At 42.7% G+C, this 23,805-nt stretch overlaps 1 protein-coding gene across 10 annotated transcripts in view; it reads right to left on the bottom strand.

Moving 5' to 3' along the window:
- Positions 1-23,805, bottom strand: part of LOC105490669 (rubicon like autophagy enhancer) — a 113,941-nt gene that overhangs the window by 73,312 nt on the left and 16,824 nt on the right. For all 10 annotated transcript variants that reach the window (XR_003020103.2, XR_011614806.1, XM_011756525.3 and 7 more), the window contains exons 3-11: positions 21,246-21,328; positions 20,552-20,762; positions 15,412-15,510; positions 14,823-14,883; positions 13,733-13,865; positions 11,780-11,925; positions 10,349-10,413; positions 3,722-3,960; positions 2,891-2,952 (exon numbers count right to left, since the gene is read on the bottom strand). Coding sequence is in view for 8 of the 10 variants with exons in the window: in XM_011756525.3 (XP_011754827.2) it covers positions 2,891-2,952; positions 3,722-3,960; positions 10,349-10,413; positions 11,780-11,925; positions 13,733-13,865; positions 14,823-14,883; positions 15,412-15,510; positions 20,552-20,762; positions 21,246-21,328 (1,099 nt within the window). In the remaining 2 variants the exon portion in view is untranslated. The remainder of the gene's footprint in view (positions 1-2,890; positions 2,953-3,721; positions 3,961-10,348; positions 10,414-11,779; positions 11,926-13,732; positions 13,866-14,822; positions 14,884-15,411; positions 15,511-20,551; positions 20,763-21,245; positions 21,329-23,805) is intronic.

The following is a 23,805-nucleotide window of genomic DNA, read 5'->3' as shown; positions in this document are numbered from 1 at the left end:
CCCACCTCACTCCTGAGCTAAATGCTGCCTCTGTTTGTATCCTCACGGTGCGCTGACACATGTCTAGCACTCAGTCCAGCAATGATTGGTTTGTGCTGACCATCCCCCTGGACTTAACACAGATCTACCAATTTTTTTTATCTGAAGTCCAGAATGGATATTCAATAATTTTTGCACAAGGTAGGAAGTATAGGTATTGTTACATGTTGTGGATGAAAGAACTGAGGCCCTGAGACCAATGCCATGCCAAGGCCATGAAGCAAAGGCTCAAAACTAAATGACTATAGAACACATGCTCCTGGCCGGGCGCGGTGGCTCAAGCCTGTAATTCCAGCAGTTTGGGAGGCTGAGACGGGCGGATCACAAGGTCAGGAGATCGAGACCATCCTGGCTAACACAGTGAAACCCCATCTCTATTAAAACATACAAAAAAAAAAAAACTAGCCGGGCGAGGTGGCGGGCGCCTGTAGTCCCAGCTACTCGGGAGGCTGAGGCAGGAGAATGGCGTGAACCCGGGAGGCGGAGCTTGCAATGAGCTGAGATCCGGCCACTGCACTCCAGCCTGGGCAACAGAGCGAGACTCCGTCTCAAAAAAAAAAAAAAAAAAAAAAAAGAATACATGCTCCTTCTCCCCAAATTTAATTAAAAAGCAATACATTATCATTAAAGATTAGAGACTGAAAAAACACTTTTAAGCTAAACCATTTATTTAAAAACTCTATGATTTCACCAACTACAATAAATAATCTTAACTCCCTTGAGTAACCTATGCTTTTTCCACTTAAAAATCTCTCTCTGAATGAATTCATGCCTAAATCTTTACTGGTTGCATAGTATTCTATTCTATGGACATGGTATTAATGTAGGTACTACCCCATTATGAACGCCAGTAGATTTTTAAAATAATTTCAACTATTATTTTAGATGTGGGGGTATGTATGCAGGTTTGTTACATAGGCATACTGCATGACACTGAGGTTTGGAGTACCAATGATCCCATCATCCAGGGAGAGAGCATAATACCTCTTAATAGACTTTTAATACCTTTTCTTATTTAAAAACAAAACTAGTAGTTTCAGCACTTTGGGAGGCTGAGGCAGACAGTTCACCTGAGGTCGGGAGTTTAAGACCAGCCTGCCCAACATGGTGAAATCCTGTCTCTACTGAAAATACAAAAATTAGCCAGGTGTGATGGCACTTGTCCGTAATCCCACCTACTTGGCAGGCTGAGGCACAAGAATGGCTTGAACCTGGGAGGCAGAGGTTGCAGTGAGCCAAGATTGTGCCAGTGCACGCTAGACTGGGCGACAGAGCGAGACTGTCTAAAAAAAACAAAAACAAACAAACAAAAAAACTATACTTTAAATCTCTGCCTATATCCATCAGTATGTCCTTAGGATAAACTTCTAAAAGTAGAATTTCTGAAGACCATGGTCCCACTTGGTTAGACAAGCCTCCCTATAAGGGGTTTTAAAAAGCCTCTGGTATACTCATGGTCATATCCACCCTTATTCACAATAGCCGAGGAGAAGCAACCCTAGTGTCCATTGATGAATAGATGGATTAAAAAAAATGTATATACATACAATGAAATATTACTCAACCTTAATAAGGAGGGAAATTCTGACACGTTACAACATGAATGAACCTTGAGGACGTTATGCTAAGTCAAACAAACCAGTCACAAAAAGACACATACTGTAAGATTCCACTTATATAAGGCATGTGAGTGGGTAAAATCATGGAGACAGAAAGTAGAATAGTGGCTGCCAGGAGTTAGGCTAGGAGGAAGAGGGAATTGGGGAGTTGTTAAAAATGAGTTTTAGTTTTGCAAGATGAAAAAGAGTTTGGGGGCTGGATGGTGGTGATGATTGCATAAGGATGTTAATACTTTAAAGCCACCAAAGTATATGCTAAAAATGGTTAAGATGGTAAATTTTATATGTATTTACCACAATTTAATGATGACAATAATAATAATAAAAAGGTCACTGGCTAGAGTTGTTTCATCCTCCAGCTAAACCATTCTTAATGAGTTAAATTCTCCATTATATGGTTAGGCTGTGTCTCCACCCAAATCTCATTTTGAATTATAGCTCCCATAATTCCCATGTGTCATGGAAGGAGCCCGGTGGGAGGTAACTGCATCATGAGGCACGTCTTTCCTGTGTTGTTCTCATGGTAGTGAATAAGTCTCACGATATCTGATTTTTCTTCTTTTTGTTTTGAGACGGAGTCTCGTTCTGTCTCTAGGCTGGAGTTCAGTGGTGCGATCTCGACTCACTGCAACCTCTGCCTCCCAGGTTCAAGCGATTTCTCCCACCTCAGTCTCCCGAGTAGCTGGGACTACAGGGGCATGGCACCACGCCTAGCTAATTTTTGTAATTTTAGTAGAGACGGGGTTTCACCATGTTGGCCAGGATGGTCTTGATCTCTTGACCCCGTGATCCACCCACCTCGGCCTCCCAAAGTGCTGGGATTACAGGTATGAGCCACCGTGCCCGACCTATCTGATGGCTTTATAACAGAGAGTTCCCCTGCAAATGCTCTCTCTTTGCCTGCCACCATGTAAGATGTGCTTTTGCTCCTCATTCACCTTCCACCATGATTGTGAGGCCTCCCCAGCTATGTGGAACTGTGAGTCAATTAATCCTCCTTCCTTTATAAATTACCCAGTCTCTGGTATGTCTTTATTAGCTACTTGAGAACAGACTAATGCTTTCCACCATTGGCTTAGTAATTCAAAGAGATGGCTGATTTCCCAAGGAAAGCCATGAGGTCATCACTGTGCTAAGAAGCCCTGTGTAATGGGGGAGCCAGATGCAGGAGGCACTAATAGGATTAGCAGATGAATGGAGGGAAAGCAGCCTGTCCCAGCTGAGAATAGTACCTGTCAGCAAACCTACAGGTCTTCAATAGCTTCTTGATATGGAAGAGCTGTTCCTGAATTTCCTAATGGGAGAAACCAAACACAAGGAAAGTTAAATGTAATAAATGACACAGGAAAAGTGCTAGTCAAATTTAAATATTTCTAACCTTGAAATGCTGCATTTGTATGAAACAAACCTTGAAAGCAAACAGCCTATACAGCAAGGCTTCATAACCGAGTCCACTGATCCACAGATTGTGTCCTGGATGGATCCAGGTTTTGTGGAACCTGAAACTTACAGAACTTTGGGGTCTTCTTCAAGAAAAACATAATACTAAGTATAAGATTCAGTGTGGGGTCCTGGAAAGAGCCTGTGCAGGAGAGGGGTTTCAAAGTGTAAGCTTCACTTTTTTTTTTTTTTTTTTTGAGACAGGGTCTTGCTCTGTCACCCAGGCTGGAGTGCAGTAGTGCAATCTCAGCTCACTGCAACCTCTGCCTCCTGGGTTCAAGTGATTCTCCTGCCTCAGCCTCCCTGAGTAGCTGGGATTACAGGCATGTGCTACTATACCCGACTAATTTTTTTTTGTTTTTTTTTGTATTTCTAGTAGAGATGGGATTTCACCATGTTGGCCAGGCTGGCCTCGAACTCCTGACCTCAGGCAATCCGCCCACTTTGGCCTCTCAAAGTGCCAGGATTACGGGCATGAGCCACCACACCCAGCCGCTTCACTCGCTTTATGATCCATTTGCCTCTTAGAGCATGTATCTGTGGGTTCCCTAAGCTAGTGTCATGTGCATTTCCTGCCACAGGACACTTCCAATGAGAGGGATGGGGTTGGGCCTGCGGCTCACCTTCATTCTGCCCAGCTCCTTGGCTTTCGCATACAGGCTTTGGCCAATGCTCAGCAAATTGAAAATGGGCTGGTTCCATATGCTGTCCAGCAGCCGTTTGGAGAAATTGCTGACGTAGTACTTCTTGAAGTCCCACATCATCAGGATTCGGGCAGGGATGCAGGACTCTGCATATGAGTGGCAGCAGTCACAGAAATACTTCCCTAGGTATTCGCAGTACCGGAGCCGCTTCACAAACTCTGCCAAGCATACCAGAGGGTGAGTGCTGCACCTGGTGCTGAAAACCTATCCTGGTCTACCCCCGACTTCCAATTCCTATGCAAGATGCAAAGACTCTGATGACGTGTTTCATGATGATAAAGCCATACTCAACCTCACGACAGCTGGGAAGGCTCTGGCAGAGACTCGGGGAATCAAATCACGGCCATTCATGAGCTCTGCTCTTGTGGAACAGATGTCGGAAAAACAAAACCTTCCCAAAATACTCCTGGATTTGGAAGATGGAAATTGCAAACTGCAGTGTAGCAAAAGGAACATTCATTTTAGGATCTGGAAATCTGGGTGGGAGTCCAGACTCCTCTCATGAGCAGGAAGACTGAAGGCGGGTTGTAATCTCTTTAGGCTAACTGTTCTGAGACCACAGAATGTGACTCAGAACTGGATTGAGTGATATTACACATATGAAAAGTGCTTTATAAATTGTGAAGCAGTATATATACAATGTTAGGAAGCAGCATCATAAAGATCCCTTGATAAATCAATGAGAAAAAAACACAAAAATGCACAAAGGATGGGAATAGGTAATTCATGGAAAGAAGAAATGCAGATAACTAACAGAGAAAAACAATCTCAGAAACAAAGAAATGCATATTTTAAAAGTGAGGCTGAGTACAGTGGCTTGTACCGGTAATCCCAGCACTTTGGGAGGCCAAGACGGGAGGATCACTTGAGCCCAGGAGTTCAAGACCAGCGTGGGCAACACAGTGGGACCCCATCTTCACACACACACACACACACACACACACACACACACACACACACACAATTAGCCAGGCAATGTGGTGTGTGCCTGTAGTCCTAGCTACTTGAGAGGCTAAGGCAGGAGGATCGCTTGAAGGTGGAGGCTACAGTAAGCCATCATCAAGCCACTGCATTCCAGCCTGGGCAACAGAGTAAGATCCTGTCACAAACTGATGACAAATAATAAAATGAAATTGAAATGAAATGAAAGAAAAGAAAAGTGAGATACTCTGTTTTGACTCAGCCTGTCATAAATTTAGAAGACCCAGAACTGGTGCAGTATCTAGAGGAGGGCACTTACGTCTAGCACTGATAGAACTAATTTATAGGAAGACATTTTTGTGATAGACTTCAATTCTTACATGTACAACAGTAATCCTGCTTCTGTGACTCCATCAGACAGAAGTGCTAACAGGTACACACAGTGACATAAAAAGATATTCATTACAGCACATTTATAATGGGGGTAGCAACCAAAATGTTCATCAAAAGGCAATTGATTAAGTGTGGTGCACTCAACGTGAAATGCCGTACAGCCCATAAAGTACATGGAAGAGGCCGGGCGCGGTGGCTCACGCCTGTAATCCCAGCACTTTGGGAGGCCGAGGCGGGCGGATCACGAGGTCAGGAGATCGAGACCATCCTGGCTAACACGGTGAAACCCCGTGAGGCTGAGGCAGGAGAATGGCGTGAACCCGGGAGGCGGAGCTTGCAGTGAGCCGAGATCGCGCCATTGCACTCCAGCCTGGGCGACTAAGCGAGACTCTGTCTCAAAAAAAAAAAAAAAAAAAAAGTACATGGAAGAGGATGGGAAGTGGACATCCAGTTACAAGTAGGTACAATGTGATCTCAATTTTATTTAAGAACATATATATAAACATACACATAAACACATATGCACTGTCTAGATCTCCACCAAAAAGCCAACAGTGACTATTTCTGGAGGGAAGGGGAAAGAAGGAATTTTTGCTCTTTATACTTTTTTTTTTTTTTTTTTTTGAGAAGGAGTCTCGCTCTGTTGCCCAGGCTGGAGTGCAGTGGCATGATCTCGATTCACTGCAACCTCTCCCTCCTGGGTTCAAGCGATTCTCCTGCCTCAGCCTCCCTAGTAGCTGGGACTACAGGGCGCGCCACCATGCCCAGCTAATTTTTGTATTTTCAGTAGAGATGGGGTTTCACCATGTTGGCCAGGCTGGTCTCAAACTCCTGACCTCAAGTGATCCGCCCGTCTTGGCCTCCTGAAGTGCTGGGATTATAGGTGTGAGCCACCACGCCCAGCGCACTTTTTAACCTACTAAAATAAACACTCACAGACCACTTTTTGAAATGTCTCTAATAAAATACACTAACAAACAAAAGGTATAGAAACGAATGTGACAAATACCTGTGCGCTCACCACCCAGCTTCAGAAAGAAAACAGGTCAGTTGAAGTCTCCTAAGTGCCCCTCCCTCAACACTAGGTTCTGACATGAACCAAGTTTGATATTTATCATTCATAGTTTCAGTCATGTATGTCTTTGTAATTGAAATATCATACAGCATAACACAAATCTTAGTTGCCATATATTGGGAGGATTAGTGAAATCATGAATGGGAAAGCAGTTGCTGTAGAACCCGTACACTGCAGATTCTGAAGATCATTTCCAAATAACAGCTTTAAAAATAAACAAGGCCTGGCCGGGCGCAGTGGCTCATGCCTGTAATCCCAGCACTTTGGGAGGCCAAGGCAGGTGGATCATCTGAGGTCGGAAATTCGAGACCAGCTTGACCAACATGGAGAAACCCCGTCTCTACTATAAATACAAAATTAGACTAGAGTGGTGGTGCATGCTTGTAATCCCTGCTACTTGGGAGGCTGAGGCAGGAGAATTGCTTGAACCCAGGAGGTGGAGGTTGCAGTGACCCGAGATTGTGCCATTGCACTCCAGCCTGGGTGGGCAACAAGAGTGAAACTCCATCTCAAAAAAATAAAAAAAAAAAAAAAAAACAGGGCCTGGCTGGGAGTGACCAAAGGAATCTTACTGAATACTTACTCTGTGCCACAGATCTGTTAAATGTTTTATGTTTACTATGTCATTCTGTGCTCGAAAGTCTGTGAGAAGGGACAGTTATTTCCCCTATTTCAATGATGAAAGCACAAGACACTGAAGTTAGGCAACAGGTAGGGACACACGAACAGTATGTAGCCACGCAGGATTCCAACCCAAGCCCGGACTGCCAAAGCTCCAGCCCACAGCCACCATGTCCCACTCCTCCTCTGCTGCATTCGAAGGAGGGAAAGGGAGAGGGAGCTAATGCCTTTGCACACGCCCAAATTGTCCCTCAGACCCAGGTCACACTCAGTTGATGTTTACAAGCAAACAAATAGAGTTGTTTTTTGTTATTCATTATAGTTATGTTCTACAGAGTTGCCATGAACACTGAATTAGTCAATACTGAACCACTGCTCCTGGGGGAAATTCAGGGTTAGGCACCTGTGAGCTTCTGGTAGAAACAGTTTCATCTACTCCTCAACACACACTCAATATCCATTCACTCATTCATTAAACTTTATTGAATACATGCTGTTATACTATCAATACAGAATACACTAATGCCCATCTTTTTTAGTTTCCTAAGTCCTTTAACTAAAAGAGAACAATACAAAATGACCTAAACCAGTGGTTCTTGCCCAAGGGTGATTTTTGCTTCCCAAGGGACATTTGCAAATGTCTGAAGCCATTTTCAGTTGCCACTGGGAGCTGCTTCTGGCAGCTAATGATGCTGCTAAACATCCTATAGTGCACAGGACACCGCCCACGACAAAGTCCATGGTACTGAAGTTGAGAAATCCTGCTCTAAAACACAATTGTTCTCATTTTATGAAAAGTCAGCGTCAGGGGGTAAGGTGGAAGGGAAATATTCTACGACAGAGATGTCCACTATAACTTTCCATGAGGATGAAAATATTCTATATCTGTGCTGTCCAATACAGTAGCCATGAGTTACATGTGGCTATTGAGTACTTGAAATGTAGTTAGTGTGACTGAGGAACTGAATTCTTAATTTCAATTAATTTAAATTTAATTTTAAATAGCCACATGGGCTAGTGGCTACCATACTGCATAGTAGAACAAAGCTAACTAAAGAGAAACAATGACTAAATGTGATGTGTGAAACTTGATTGCAACCTAGATGGAAAAAATTGCCATAAATGATACCTTAAGAACAACAAGGACTAGGAAGTAGACAATATAGAGAATTGTTTTAATTTTTTTGGTGTGATAACTTGTTTATTATCCTTATTGTTGGGCCATACTGAACTAGTAAAGGGTAAAATCTCATGTTCGGTGTGTGGAAATTGAGGGAGACTAAGGAAAACATGACAACTAAATTCAACATGGAATTCTGAATTGGATTCTGAAACAGATAAAGGATGTTGTTGAAAACCTGGTGAAATCTGAATAAAGCCTGGGGTTTCATTAATAGGACTGTACCCAATGCTAATTTCTCAGGTTGAATAATTATACTATGATTATGTAAGATGTTAGCAGTAGAGGAAGCTGGGTGAAGGGTGTACAGGAACTCTCTCTACTATTTTTGCAACTCTTCTCTAAGTCTAAAATTAACTCAAAGTCGAAAGTTAAAAAAAATTTATCCTAGAAGCTAGAGGAAGTTAACGGGAAAAGCCCAAAATTATTTCTATGCTGTCTGCAATCTGTGCTCTGCCTACCTCTGTGGCATGTTCTCTCCTCCTATTCTTACTCTCTGCTCACACAGGGTTTCTTTTACTTGCCACAGGCCCTTTGCACATGACAAACACCCCTACTTCTGTGGACAATCAGTTTCTGATGAAACCTCTTACTCCCAGCTTCTCAAGCTCAGACGAAGTTCCCCTGCTGTAAATCCCACAGCATTCTTGACTCTTGACTCTTTCGTTACATATACTTACTTGGCTGATGTTGTATCTTCCCTAAAAGATAAGCAAGCTCTCTGGGGGCAAGGCCAACGTACAAAAGTGCAGACACACACCTCCATACCTGAACAAGCTTAGGGAAATAACAAAAAGTTGGTGGAATGATAGTCATATGTGTACAGTTTCTGACTCATGCATTAGGTATTTATGGAAGTGCCAGGACATAGTGGTTAACCAAAGAGACATGTTCCCCACTAGATGTGCTGGGAAAATGACTCATTCAAAGAAAATCAGCAACAATGGTGATGCCCGTCAGGCATTATCATCCAGTGTGGGAGAGGAAGCCTAGATCGATTCCTGCTTCCTATTTTTATCTCTTGAAGTAGGAGCTCCTCATAGTCTTTTTCCTTCAAATACTGACTATCAAAGGCTAAGGGAACTCATGCCACAAGGCTCCTCTTTCCAGCCTTTTGCAGGTCAGACATACAGGTACCATCAGAGCAAAACAAGTGATTCCCAGTCTCAAGGGGGTAAACTTGCATTTCTGACTGAGGAAAGCCTGAGCACTTTTTTTTTTTTTTTTTTTTTGAGACAGAGTCTCACTTTGTCGCACAGGCTGGAGTGCAATAGTGCGATCTTGACTCACTGCAACTTCTGCCTCCTGGGTTCAAGGAATTCTCCTGTCTCAGCCTCCCGAGTAGCTGGGATTACAGGTGACTGCCACCATGCCTGGCTTTTTTTTTTTTTTTTTTTTTGTATTTTTAGTAGAGATGTGGTTTCACCATGTTGGCCAGGCTGGTCTCAAACTCCTGACCTCAGGTGATCTGCCCACCTCGGCCTCCCAAAGTGCTGGGATTACAGGTGGGAGACACCGTGCCTGGCCCAGGAAAGTCTAATCTTCTAGGCCTCAGTTGGCCCAGGAATGATCCTCTCAGGCTACCTCCTCAAATTCTCTCAGAGAAGTTTGGCTAGCTCCTTGGTAAGTCATACCTTTACTCAACACATATCTTTCGAGGACCTACTACATGCCAGGCACTCTTCTAGAAGCTGGGACTAAAGTAATAAATATAACAGACAATACATTTGGCCTCACAGAACTTACAATCTAGTGTTGAAGACAGATAATAAGAAGACATATTAGTAACATATAAGAGACTATTTTAGAAAGACTGTGCTAAGAATAAAAAGGAGCTTCCAAGAAAATATTATGCAAGAAAATAAAGAAAAAAAATAAGGATGGGTAATATAAAGTGTACATGGGATTGTTTGTGACCAGCAGTGGGGCAAGACAGGCATTTTAGATAGAGCAGCAAGGGAAGACCTCATGACTTTGGAGTGAAAATGTGAAAGAAGCAAAGGAATTAGTCATGGGGGTGTCTGCGGGGAGAGTATTTGGGGGAGAGAAAACCACAAATGCAAATATGTCAGAAGTGAGCCTGGCATTTTCAAGGGGCAGCAGGAGGCCACGTGGTTGGAGCTTTTGCCCAACAGGGAGAGAACTAGGAGGCTGGTCCTGGTGTCCTCGGTCCTAGTTGGTCACACAGCCTTGTCAGTCATGATGGCCTCCTCATGAAACAGAGGGCAACTTCTGTGAAGCTCTTATAACAACTTCTCATCAAAGGCGTCTCTCACACAAGCAATGCACTGCCCTACTTTGCTATTCTTGACCTTGCCATCACATAATAAGCAGGTGATCCATTATCCATACTTACTAGGCTCTATTGGAGTTCCACAGCCGGCACAGAAAAAATTCTGGGCTGCTACCACAAGGTCCCTCCTGAATACAAAAAATGATACTAGTTACATTTCAGAGAAGGTCAATGGAATATTTTTCACTAATTAGAAAAGAAATTGCCATCGTGACACTTTTCTCAACTAAGGGCCTTAACTTTGTCACCTTTCATTTGGGAAAGAAATAGATTTATTAAATACAATTTCTAGTTGAAATCTCTGGGTCTTTTAAAACTACAACTAATTTTTATTTTTTTTTCCTGAGACAGGGTCTTGCTCTGTCACACAGGCTGGAGGGCACTGGCATGATCATAGTTCACTACTGCCTCAAACTCCTCGACTTGGCTCAAGTACTCCTCAGCCTCCTGTGTAGACAGCTAGGACTATAGGTACACGCCACCAACCCCAGCTAGCTTTTTTTTGGCTTTATTTATTTATTTATTTTTGTAGAGATAGGGTCTCTATATGTTGCCCACGCTGGTCTCGAACTCCTGGCCTCAAGTCATCCTCCTACTTCAGCCTCCCAAAGTACTGGAATTACAGGTATGAGCCACTGTGCCCATCCTTAAAGCTACATCTCTTTAAAAGCTTCTGCTAGGCCGGGCGCAGTGGCTCATGCCTGTAATCCCAGCACTTTGGGAGGCCAAGGCAGGCAGATCATGAGGTCAGGAGATCTAGACCATCCTGGCTAACACGGTGAAACTCCGTCTCTACTAAAAATACACAAAATTAGCCAGGCGTGCTGGTGGACGCCTGTGGTCCCAGCTACTTGGGAGGCCACTGCCTGGTCTCTGTAACATTTTTTAACTATAAGTGCTTTCCCTGAGATTAAATGTTCCTTTTTTAGAAGTTTATTCATTCATTTTTATTTCACACTGATTGTTCTGGAAGATAAAGAGGTCCAGTCTTTTAAAATTATCATAGGCTGGGCGAGGTGGCTCACACCTGTAATTCCAGCACTTTGGGAGGCTGAGGTGGGTGGATCACTTGAGCCCAGGAGTCCAACACCAGCCTGGGCAACATGGTGAAACCCCATCTCTAACTTTTTCAAAAAGGAAACAAATTTTAAAAAAATTATTGTATATAATTTTTAAGTTTTGATATTAGCCACTTTAAAAAATCTCCTTTAAGCCTATTTAATTGTGAGTTGCTATGTAATATTTACATTAGGCTTGCATAGTTGAATTCTCAACTTGTGAAAACTTATAGAGGCCCCAAAAGTCCATGGTAAACAAGAGGAAAAAAAAAAAACCTAACCCAGAAAATACAGCCAACTTCCCTTTCCCTAAAACAAATTTTCCTGTGTTCTTTAGCATATGTATTTTTTTCACCTACTGCCATAGAGCGTCAGGTGGGATCTGTTACAATGTGATTTAAATGGATTGGAGGCCCAAGCAGCAGCCCATACTTACTTGAGTGGTGGATGAATATTAAATATGATTTGAAATCTAGGAGGAGCCCAGTCTTCAGTCCCTCTGATCCTAGACTTAAATTTAATTTCCTGTACAACATTCATACTGGATTCAAAGTTTTTTCGGACACGCTCTTCATTTACAACCTGCATAAGACATAAAATGATTTAGGAACAACTTAAGCATATTTCAAAGAATTTAAATTAAAGGAACATCTAAATGTATTTCCAACAGTAAAATTTACCACAAAAAATTAATAGTGCTTTTAACTGAACTAAAGGACATACCAAGAGCCCTCCACATCTCTAAAGCCATCTGCAAAAGAATTGCTTTAAACACCACCCAGATGAGATCACTTTTCTTAGTATTTTTAGTTCATTTATTTCCAGACTTCAAATTTACTGTAAGTAGGTCATTTTGACCTGGAATGCATTTATGAATAGCAGAAGTCTTACCCCTCTTAGTCAACAGACTGACAAATGCTACCAATCAGAACCCCTATCATTATTAGTCTTCCCCAGAAACAGCTCTATTAAGACCATTCTCCTTGCTTATAAATGTTCAGTGCCTCCCCCCAAACCACTGGACCTTCCTACTGTCATTTAAAATCCAAACTTCTCAGCCGGTGCAGTGGCTCACGCCTGTAAGTCTACCACTTTGGGAGACCAAGATGGGCGGATCACTTGAGGTCAGGAGTTCGAGACCAGCCTGGCCAACACAGTGAAAACCCATCTCTACTAAAAATACAAAAGTTAGCCAGAAATTGCTTGAACCCTGGAGGTGGAGGTTGCAGTGAGCCGAGCTTGTGCCACTGCACTCCAGCCTGGGCAACAGAGTGAGACTCCACCTCAAAAAATTAATTAATTAATTAATTTAATTAAATCCAAACTTCTCAAATTAGCATTCTACATCCTCCGCAATTTGGCTACCATCATTCAAACCTTATTTCCATAAAGAACAACCTCTCGCACACAAATAGTCACAAACGGGTATTATCCAACCGCACCAAATCACTCTGCTCAAGAGCATAGCATGCCCCTCTGCTTTTGCTGCAGCTCCCCTTTGCCAAGAATGTCCTCCCCCAACCTTTCTACCTGCCACAGTTCTGGCCAGCCCAATACTTAGCTCAAGTTCTGAAATCTGCAATCAGCCTTCCTACGTTCCCCCAGTAAAATTAAACACACCCTCCTCTGCACTTCGAGGGCATCTTCCCTACCCCTATTTTAGCCTTTGTCATAATATTCTCCACCCCGAGAAGGCTGGCTGCTCTCTGACAGCAGTGAGCAGTGTGTTCCATGAGGGAACCAACATGTACTTTCCAGTGAGGCAGCCTGGTCATGACTCCTGCTTCATGGCTGACCAGCCCTGCTGGGAGACTGGGCCCAGCACTTAAAAATAAAAATAAGGACAGCCTCTACCTAATAGGATACTTATGAGGATTAAAATGTGGACTGCTGGCTGGGCATAGTGGCTCAGGCCTATAATCCTAGCTCTTTGAGAGGCCAAGGTGGGCAGATCACTTGAGGTAAGGTGTTGGAAACCAGCCTGGCCAGCATGGTGAAACCCTGTCTCTACTAAAAATACAAAAAGTTAGCTGGGCATGGTAGCAGGCACCTATAGTCCCAGCTACTTGGGAGGCTGAGGCAGGAAAATCGCTTGAACCGAGGCGGCGGAGGTTGCAGTGAGCTGAGATCACGCCACTGCACACCAGCCTGAGTGACAGAGCAAGAATCCATCTCAAAAGAAATTATAAATAAAATAAAATAATGTAGACTGCTGAGCAGTCTCTGGTGCACAATAAGTACTCAATACATGCCAGTTTCCTCATTCATTTTGAGTCTCCCCTAATATCCAATGACCGTACAAGGAAACACAAATGTTTAAACTGAACAGGGCAGGCAAAATGAGGATTTAGGAACTTTCAATTCAAGGTCAATTTTTTTTGATACTTACTATTGAGCCAGCTGCACTCAGGGAACCTGCCAGCTGAGAATTAACTAGTGACAGCATCCAGCACTTCCGGAACACGCGGTACAGCTCTTTGGCTAATAGTTCAGCAGAATTGAACTCTGGCTCATAAGTGACACTGAAATGTAAGAGATGCAAAAACCAGGAAATTATATTCATGAGGAGTATGTTCAGGGTCTTCCTGAGGTTTTCAACTGTTCTTCCCAGCCCCCAAAACTCAGAAGAGGCTGTCATATGAGATGATGCATCAATCACTCACCAGGTATCTTACTCAACATAGCTCCTCCATGTTCAATAAATAAAGCATCTTTTATTTACTGAGGGCACTAAGACTTAGAGGTGTGGTGAAGGAGCACTGGTTTTAGAGTCAGAAGACCTGCATTTGAGCGCTGCTTCTACCTCACAGCCTTCGCGTCCTGAAGCACATCCTGTATGAGTCTCAATTTTTATGTCTATAAAATTAGGTTTAAAAATTCATAAATACATGGTCGGGTGTGGTGGGTCATGCCTGTAATCCCAGAACTTTGGGAGGCTGAGGCAGGCGGATCACCTGAGGTCAGGAGTTCAAGATAAACCTGGTCAACATAGTGAAACCATGTCTCTACTAAAAATACAAAAAAAAAAGTAACCAGGTGTGGTGACAGGCGTCTGTAATCCCAGCTATTCAGGAGGCTGAGGCAGGAGAATTGCCTGAATCCAGGAGGTGGAGGTTGCAGTGAGCCGAGATCGGGCCATTGCACTCTACCCTGAGTGACGAGAGCAAAACTCGGTCTCAAAAACAACAAGAACAAAAATCATAAATATACACACACATGCATATACAAAATTCGCCCAGCCTGTTTAACTAAAATGAGGATTAAATGAAAATGCATACAAAAGCCTTTTATATATTGTAAAACACTATAGAAACTTCGGGGGTGATTGTTTCCATTCTAGGTGTTAATATCCTAGATTCGTGGGAACAAATTATTGGAAGTAGTTGAAGTAGGCCCAGAATGTCAGAGGCCTAGTGTTCACACTGCCTCCGAGGTGACAGCCCAAGGGTCTATGTGCACTGCGCATGGAAGACAGATACCTCTTAGAGGAGTTGCAGGAACAGCTACAGGTTTCTGTGATATCATTAAAATCTCCAAGCTCTGTGGGAAAATAAAAGAAAGAGTGGTGAGGTCGTTTAGTCTGTTTCATTTCATCGCAGTCCATTTTATAAGAACACTAAAATCACTCCCTGCATCTCAGAAAGAGCAAATTCTTCAGCATCTCCATGTTTCAGGTTCTGAGAAATGGACAGAACAGATAATGAGAGTACAGATAATGATCAAAGATGGGATTTCATCTGAAATTTCACCAAAATATAACTGAGAGGCCAAGGAGATATCAGACCACAATGAATATCTGCTTTTTCATTCAACTCTACAAGTGAGATGGAAGATTAGCTATCCAGACATTTGAAACAAGAACACCCATATATATATAAAAATATATATAAATATATAAAAAAAATATATAAATATATAAGTATATTTATCAGGGACATAATCTGATTTTGGAAGAAGTTGATTCGAATGCCACTGTAGCATAGTATTGTGTGTGATGTATGTTAGTATGTATATGCGGATGGGATTGGGGAGGCAGCCAGTCACATCCAAGTAGTTTCCAAATCTTACCTAAAATAACAAATTCATCAATGTCGCATTGGCAAATCTCTTTCACATCATGGTAAGGACGTGTTTCAGTCACTGGGCTGACCTGTAACACAGCACAACCTAGACAAAGAAAGGAAGGAGGTTTTTACCAATAAGAAGAAAAACTGTGCAACCTGCAACACCCAACTAAATAGAAACTGGGAAATGAAGAGGGCTAAAAGTTTAAGAGAATTAAACACTTCAACTTAAAGAATTAAAAAATTAGGGAACTGTTTGTGTGTGCTTTTTGCATTCACTATGATTAAGTGCCTGTAATCCCAGCTACTCAGAAGCCTTTCATCACAAAGAAGCTATTTGCAGTACATCCAATGTTTTAAAATATTAAAACACTGAAAGCACCTAAACGTTTAATAATAGGAAATTGATTTTGCAAATCACACGATTAAATACTATCATTTAAAAATGTACATCTGCCAGGGGCAGTGGCGTGTTCTTGTAGTCCCAGCTACTCAGGAAGCTGCGGTAGGAGAATCACTTGAGCCCAGGAGTTCAAGTCCAGCCTGGGCAACGTGGCAGAACACTGTCTCTACAAAAAATACAAAAAAATTAGCCCAGTGTGGTGGCCCGGCCTGTGCCTGTAGTCCCAGCTGCTCGAAAGACTGAGGTGGGAGAATCACTTGAGCCTGCAAGGCGGAGATTGCAGTGTGCTGAGATCATGCCACTGCAGTCCAGCCTAGGTGACAGAGTAAGACCCTGTCTCAAAAAAAAAAAAATGTGAAAACTAAAGCAACATGATTATTAATACTATTAGTATGAATAGCATTAATACTATTAATACTGATAATAGTATTAATAATCATTATATTATGATTAATTATATTGTTAATATAATTATATAATCATTGTAAATATAAATTTGTAAAACTGTCTTCATTTGAATAAACATAGCAGAGAAACACAGAAAAATGAATACAGTTGTTTAGGGAAATAGTCTAGCCCATAGTTTACATAGAAGTTATGTGGGCTGGGCATGGGGGCTCACGCCTGTAATTCCAGCACTTTGGGAGGCTGAGGCAGGTGGATCAATAATTTGCTCTTTCTGAGATGCAGAGAGTGATTTTAGTGTTCTTATAAAATGGACTGCGATGAAATGAAACAGACTAAACAACCTCACCACTCTTTCTTTTATTTTCCCACAGAGCTTGGAGATTTTAATGATATCACAGAAACCTGTAGCTGTGCCTGCAGGTTTCTTGAGACCAGCCTGGCCAACATGGTGAAATCCCGTCTGTACTAAAAATACAAAAAAAAATTAGCCAGGCGTGTTTACAGGTACCTGTAGTCCCAGCTACTTGGAAGGCTGAGGCTGCAGAATCGCTTGAACCTGGGAGGCAGAGGTTGCAGTGAGCTGAGACTGCGCCACTGCATTCCAGCCTAGGTGACAGAGAGAGACTCCGTCTCAAAAAAAAAAAAAATAAAAAAGAAGTTATATGAAGGGTTTTGCAGTAGGCTGGCTGACTTTAAGAACCCATTCTAGCTGGGTGACTATGGACAACCACTGCTTCCAGCTGCAGTTTCCTCATGGGCAGAATGGGGGTAAGAGTGCCCATCTGTGTTTTTCACTGTCTTTTGCCCATCACCCATAGTAACATACAATTCACATTGTGACTTAGTACAGACACAATAATATGTTTAACTGATTAAAAAAACAAAAAACTTTCGGGAAACATTGCTCACCCTCAGCAAGATGCACTCTGATACTTTCTACTCTTGTTTGTTTCTTTTTTAATGTTCTCAGGACCAACTGACAGTTTGAGTAATACCAACCCACCTCATGGAGGAACATCTATTGCCACAAATGTCACAAGAGAAATACTTAATACAAGATAAATATTTATATTTGGAGGATAGAAATGTTCTTAATTTTCATTTAACATATTCTTATTTATTCACATTTTCTTAAAGTTTCAGCTACCATCAATTTCTACCCAACCACTATTTATAAAAATACCTATTTCAGACAAGGCATTATACTAAACACAAATACGAACAAGACAATTTCTCATCCATCTAAGAGTTTAAAATCTCACGAAGGGCTGGATGCGGTGGCCCGCGCCTGTAATCCCAGCACTTTGGGAGGCCGAGGCAAGTGGATCACCTGAGGTCAGGAGTTCGAGACCAGCCTGGCCAACATGGTGAAAGCTTGTCTCTACTAAAAATATAAAAATCAGCTGGGTGTGATGGTGTGTGCCTGTAATCCCAGCTATTTGGGGGGCTGAGGCAGAAGAATGGTTTGAATGTGGGAGGTGGAGGTTGCCATGAGCCAAGATCACACCACTCCACTCCAGCCTGGGCAACAGAGCAAGACTCCAACTCAAAAAAAGAAAAAAAATCCCATGAGGGAGCTGATATACTAACAGACCTAAACCACACACACACACACAACACAGTTGCATTGCATGGGCCTTGAGAAGTTCTGAGGCAGGGCTCTGCACTACACAAGTCCAGGGAAAGCCATGCATGCAGATGGCACTGGAGCATTCTGGAGCACAACCTGTGTTTCATTCCACATGGATGGTGCCCCTCCACTGGGATACAAACCAGGGAGCATGTCACAGTGACAGTGGCAGGAGATTGCTTCTGAAGGATGGGAAGGATGAAAGACCTGATGTGTGGTTACTGGGGGAACCCACATTTCAGGACATCCTTCCCAAAGCCATGGGGGGAAATGTCTGCCAGCAACTATACACAGTCTAGTTCAACTACAGCTCACCATCCGGCCAAGGGGAATGGCAGGAGATTCCTGTTTAAAAGGCAAGAAGCAGCCAGATGCCACAAGACTAAAAATTCCAGAATAAAATGTGGCACAAAGTCGGCAAGCCATTATAGAGGACAAGAAGTTGTGATCCAGGAAGACAGATAAGTGCAGGATAAACTAGGGGAAACAAGTTGAAAGGAAAGAGGGAAAATTAAACCAAATCAGTATTGAAGAACTAAATTGTAGTTCTTACAAAATGACTAGCCAGAAGGCTACTGCAGCGGGCCAGGTAAGGGATAGAAACAGGAAATGGATGGAAGAGAAGTGATTATGACTGAGAAGTCAGGATTGATTTGCTCACTAACTAGAAACGGGACAGGAGCACAAGACCAAGGAAGAAGAAAGAGTCCAAGATGGAGCCCAGTGTACTAAAACAAGAATTACTTCTCCACCCATATTCATTTCCTCCCTACTGGTAGCCTCAGAAGGCATGATCGTCCATATGACATTCCCCCAGCCCTCTGGCTGCATCGGACCAACCAGTCATGGACATCCAACCAAGGCAAGGCCCATCAGGTGCTCTGCCCTGGGATCTGGATTGAGGGTCCTACAAAACTGAGTTGTTGAGCTGTGAGGACCTGGCTGAGTAGTCAGGAAGACTACAAAGCTGAAACTAGATGCCAGGGGTGGGTAGAAGTAGGTAGGCTACAGAAAAAGAATGAAGCAATTGCTAGAAAAAGAAGAGGTGAGAGGCTTAAAGTCCGCGAAAAGATAGACACTGGAGCTATGTCTATACTGGTCATATATGTTCCAGATATATTTCCCACGACTGGGTTCAGTGAGAATGTTCTGTATCTTACGACAAAACAACCCTTTTAATTTGAGCCAGTTAGTGCATTCAACAGGCATTTGATCGTACACCTATTCTGGGCCAGGCATTGTGCTACACAACATATGGAGTGAGTTCTTCCTCTGTTATTGAATATTCCTGATTAACGTGTAGCAAAGGAAGTCAAGAAGAAAAGCAAGCTTTAGTGGTTTTCTTTGGAAGGAAGAGGATTGTGAGGGAGTGATGGAGAAATGACTAGTTTAGACATATTAAGTTATAGGTTAACTATGCCCACCTTTATGTTGCAGTGAACATATATGAACAATGAATAAAATGAAGCATTTTAAGTCACCCAGAAATGAAGTATTAAGTCAGAGGTCCTGCGGGGTCAGCCAGACGGACAAGGCTCCAGCCATAGACAGCAAGCACTTAGAAGAGATGTCCAGGACTGAAAACATAGATTTGGGAGATAATAGCTGAGAAGGAATAATTGAAGGTGATCATTGAAGGTGTATAGTAGGTTAAATATGCCAGGAAGCAAATACAGATTTAAAAAAAGAATATAGGACTGGAGGCAGGACTTAGGAAATGGTAAGAAAGTAGCAAACCCTAACATGAGCTAATAGCTTAGGCACTTGTCCCTCGGGGAAGAACCCCTGGGTCCTAGAGTGAGCCGAGCCGTTCCTCCTCAGTGACGGTGATGCACTGTGCTGGGTCCTCGCCTCTGTTCTACAAGTTACCCCACAGGGCTTCCCGGTCCCGTGCTCTAGCATGCAGGCTCCTTGATGGAAGGAGCACAACCTGTGTACTGCTGATGCTCAGCACCTAGCATGACACAGGCTCATTACTGAACGATGAAAAAGAAGACTCGTTGGAAAAGGAAAGATGGTGTAAGAAGAGCCAGGAGAATGCCATGTGACAGAAAACAAAGGAAGAGGAGACATCAGCCACTTTTATTTCCAGTGAAAAAGAAAAGTAGGATGAAGTCCAAGATTAAAACAAAAAACAAAACAACAACAACAACAACAACAACAAAAAACCATAGGATTTGACAACTGAATGGAGCATGACAACCAATCCTGACCCAAGACAGCAGAAATGGTGAGGATTACAGAGGTTACTCAAGACATTTTTAGACAAAGGATTTAAAGACATACATGTGTCCTCCTTTATCTGCAGTTTCGCTTCCCGTGGTTTTAGTCACCTAGAGTCAAGTGATCCAAAAATATTCAATGAAAAGTTGCAGAAATGAACAATTCTTAAGTTTTAAACTGTGCACCACCCTGAGTAGGATGATGAAGTCCTACACCGTCTTGCCATGTCCCCTCTGGAACATGAATCATCCTTTGTCCAGCATACCACACTGTATATACTACTCACCCACTAGTCACTTAGTAACCCTCTTGGTTACAAGAACAACAAAAAAAAGTAGTGTATGTAGGGTTTGGTACTATTTGAGGTTTCAGGCTTCCACTGGGGGTCTTGGAATATATGCCCCATGGATAAAGGGGAATTACAGAGGAAATGTACGTGAAACACATGACATACAGCTTTCTCGTATTTGCCCAACTTGCCTTCATAGCCACTGTATGAAGAAGTGGAAGACCCAGACTGTTGCTTTATGTTGGTATCAAAAGTCACGTCAGAGTCAGGCTGATCACTCCCAAGTAACCCACTGGCTTCTTCTTTACTCCAGTTCTCTGTCTGCTGTTGACTCAGAATGTTACACTTCATTTTCTCCATTGCTGATATAATCATATCTGCAACATGAAAGTGGGCATTTTCCTGCAGAAAAAGAAATCAATTAAAATACACGCATAATCAACTTTTTTTCATAGAGGGTAGATGAGATTTGAAAAATCAAGGCGTTCTATTTAAGTGGAATTAATGCATATCAATATAAATATTTATTTAACTGAGTTGTCATAGGTCACTCTATGACTTATAGCACACATTGTCCAGAGCTGTACATTTGGCTTACTGTAATCAACGGACAACTCAAGTTGGATTTCTTGTTATACAAAACCTTAGGCTGGGGGAAGCCTAAGCCAGACATCATTTATCAATCACAGAAAACTTTCCAGCTGAGCACAGGCACTGCCTTGGAACCCTTCTTAGCTTAGTGTTTCTAGCAGTCTCTATCAATGAAATGCTGAAAGGAAACCTATTTGTAATGCTTCATCAAATTGAAGTTTCCAGATTAAATCAGAACAACATTATCTAAAGGATTAAGACTCTATGGTTAAAAAGAAAGAAGATAGTACTCACCTTTTCTACATCAACAGGCAGCACAAATACTTCTGGTGAGAAGGAATTCAAAGAAATGGTTCTTCTACTGACTTGAACAGCATCTGCCAATATAGCAAATTATTAAAAAATGGAGAAAAGGGAGTTTAAAGATTACCTAATAAAATAAAACAATTCTAGGAAGCGGCTTTTAAATAATGTAAAAAAAGAGTAAGCACAATTCTAGAATAAATTAAGATGATAGAAAAAGAAAGACATGGCAGGTCTTGCAGATACTGCTTTAATGATGGTCATTTCTAGGAGAGGCTGTTGGAGCAACTAGGAGGTATCCTCAGCCACCAGAGTGGAGGAGACCAATGAGGAAAAGGGTAGAAAGAGAATATGGTCCTGGGAAATCCCAACAGGGGCTGGGGTAGGGTGAGAAGCCACAGTCCAGAAGCAGGGTCCTAAGGATTATGAGATCGCTTCTCTAACTCATTGTGATTGACCTTAAACTTCCTTTTTTTCTTCTTCTTTTGAGACAATATCTCGCTCTGTCACCCAGGCTAGAGTGCAGTGGCGTGATCACAGTTTAGTGCAGCTTCAACCTCCTGGGCTCAAGCGAATCTTCCACCTCAGTCTCCCTAGCAGCTGAGACTACAGGTGCCACCATGCCCAGCTAATTTTCTAAATTTTGTTTGCAGAGATGGGGGTCTCATTAGGCTGCCCAGGCTGGTCTCAAATTACTGGGCTCAAGTTATCCTTCCACCTCAGCCTCCCAAAGTGCTGAAATTACAGGCATGAGCCACTGCACCCAGCCCTAAACCTCCTGTCTAGAGAAATAAAATCCATCCAAAAAAAGGTCAGCATTGCTTCTCTAAGACAGTCTTCTTCCAGTCAAAACCAACAAACTGCAGAAGGCACATTCTGCTGACACATCCATTCCTGCACCCTTAGCCACTCCATTACTGGCAATGACCACCATCAAAACAAACATTTTTTCTGTCATGTGATTTCTTACTGCAGCATTTAAAGCAAAAATTTCTGTGTCAAGAGCTGAGATGTCCCAACCTGCTAAATTAGAACAAAATGCTGCACATGGTGGTGACACAGCTCTCAGCGTGATGGAGTTGCAAGCAGGATCATTCAAATCCTTTGCTTCATGTTCAAGAAAGTAGTTGTTGCATGGAAAAACTTGGACTTCTTAGCTTCAGAAGCTATGGGTTGGCAAACCTTTTCTATAAAGGGCTAGGTGGTATATATTGGAGGATCTGAGGGCCATACAGTATCTGTTTCAACTACTCTATTCTGCCACTGTAATGAGAAAGCAGCTATAGACAAAAGAGAAATTCATTTATAAAAACAGGAAGCTGGCAGGATTTGGTCCACAGGTCATAGTTTGCAGACTCTGAGTATAGAGGAAAGAACACAGAGAAGAATTGAAACAGAGTAGATTCCAGTTCCAGCTGTCCATTCACCGGCTGTGCCTCTGCATCAAAATGCTCTCAGCCCTGAAATTGGGATATTTATCAGGACATTAAGGAGATAAAGGCAGGTGAAAGCGCTTGTGAACGTGTAGTTCCTACGCAAACCAAAGAAACTGTGGAATCCTTTCCTACAGTCTCAAGAAATGCTTACAGATGCAGACAGTCTTTCCCTAAAGTATTTCCCCCCCCCCAAAAAAAAAAAAAAAAAAAAAACCCTTTTGCTGCCATCTGAGATGCAGCGGTCATAGGAATATCCACGTCTTAGTGGCCAATAGCTGTTTTCCCTATTGCTGCCTCCACACCACAGAAAGAAAACCCGATCACTCAGGGCTTCTTTTTCTTAGTCTTATAGAATGAATCCCCTCTCTGAGTCTAAGAAATATTCTCAAAACATTCTGTGAGTTGTTTCTTTTCTTTTTTTTTTTTCAGGCGGAGTCTCGCTCTGCCGCCCAGGCTGGAGTGCAGTGGAGCGATCTCGGCTCACTGCAAGCTCCGCCTCCCAGGTTCACACCATTCTCCTGCCTCAGCCTCCCGAGTAGCTGGGACTACAGGCGCCCGACACCACGCCCGGCTAATTTTTTGTATTTTTAGTAGAGACGGGGGTTTCACCGTGTTAGCCAGGATGGTCTCGATCTCCTGACTTCGTGATCCGCCTGCCTCGGCCTCCCAAAGCGCTGGGATTACAGGCTTGAACCACCGTGCCCGGCTCTGTGAGTTGTTTCTAAAGGCGCTGGCAGGAGCTGCTGGGAGTCCTTGTCTTTGGGCAACAGGGGCTGGGGTACCTGTTTTCTTTCTGAGAAAAAGACAAAGCTGAAGGATAATTGTAAATTGTAGAACGACTCCCTGTACTGTGATAGAACAAAAGGTTTCAGGCAAGGGCATCCTAGGCCCCAAAGATCACCTTCAGTTTATTATAACTTGTCGTTACGGTGGTGCTCTGTTGGGGAGAGAGCTTTCCTCTATGAAACAGTCTATTAAGACTAATCTCTCACTTAGCCATTACTAAATTTGCAAGTCACTCTTACATCTTAGAACTATCGAAGCAAGTGAGCAAAAAAATAGAGAAAAAAAAAAAAAAAAAAAAAAAGGCCTGTCATCAGTCTTGTCATTTCGCT

Source organism: Macaca nemestrina, chromosome 16 (genome assembly GCF_043159975.1).
Source record: "Macaca nemestrina isolate mMacNem1 chromosome 16, mMacNem.hap1, whole genome shotgun sequence".
Lineage (NCBI taxonomy): Eukaryota > Metazoa > Chordata > Mammalia > Primates > Cercopithecidae > Macaca > Macaca nemestrina.
The sequence above is the reverse complement of the archived record's forward strand: the minus strand, read 5'-3'. Positions and strand labels throughout refer to the sequence as shown.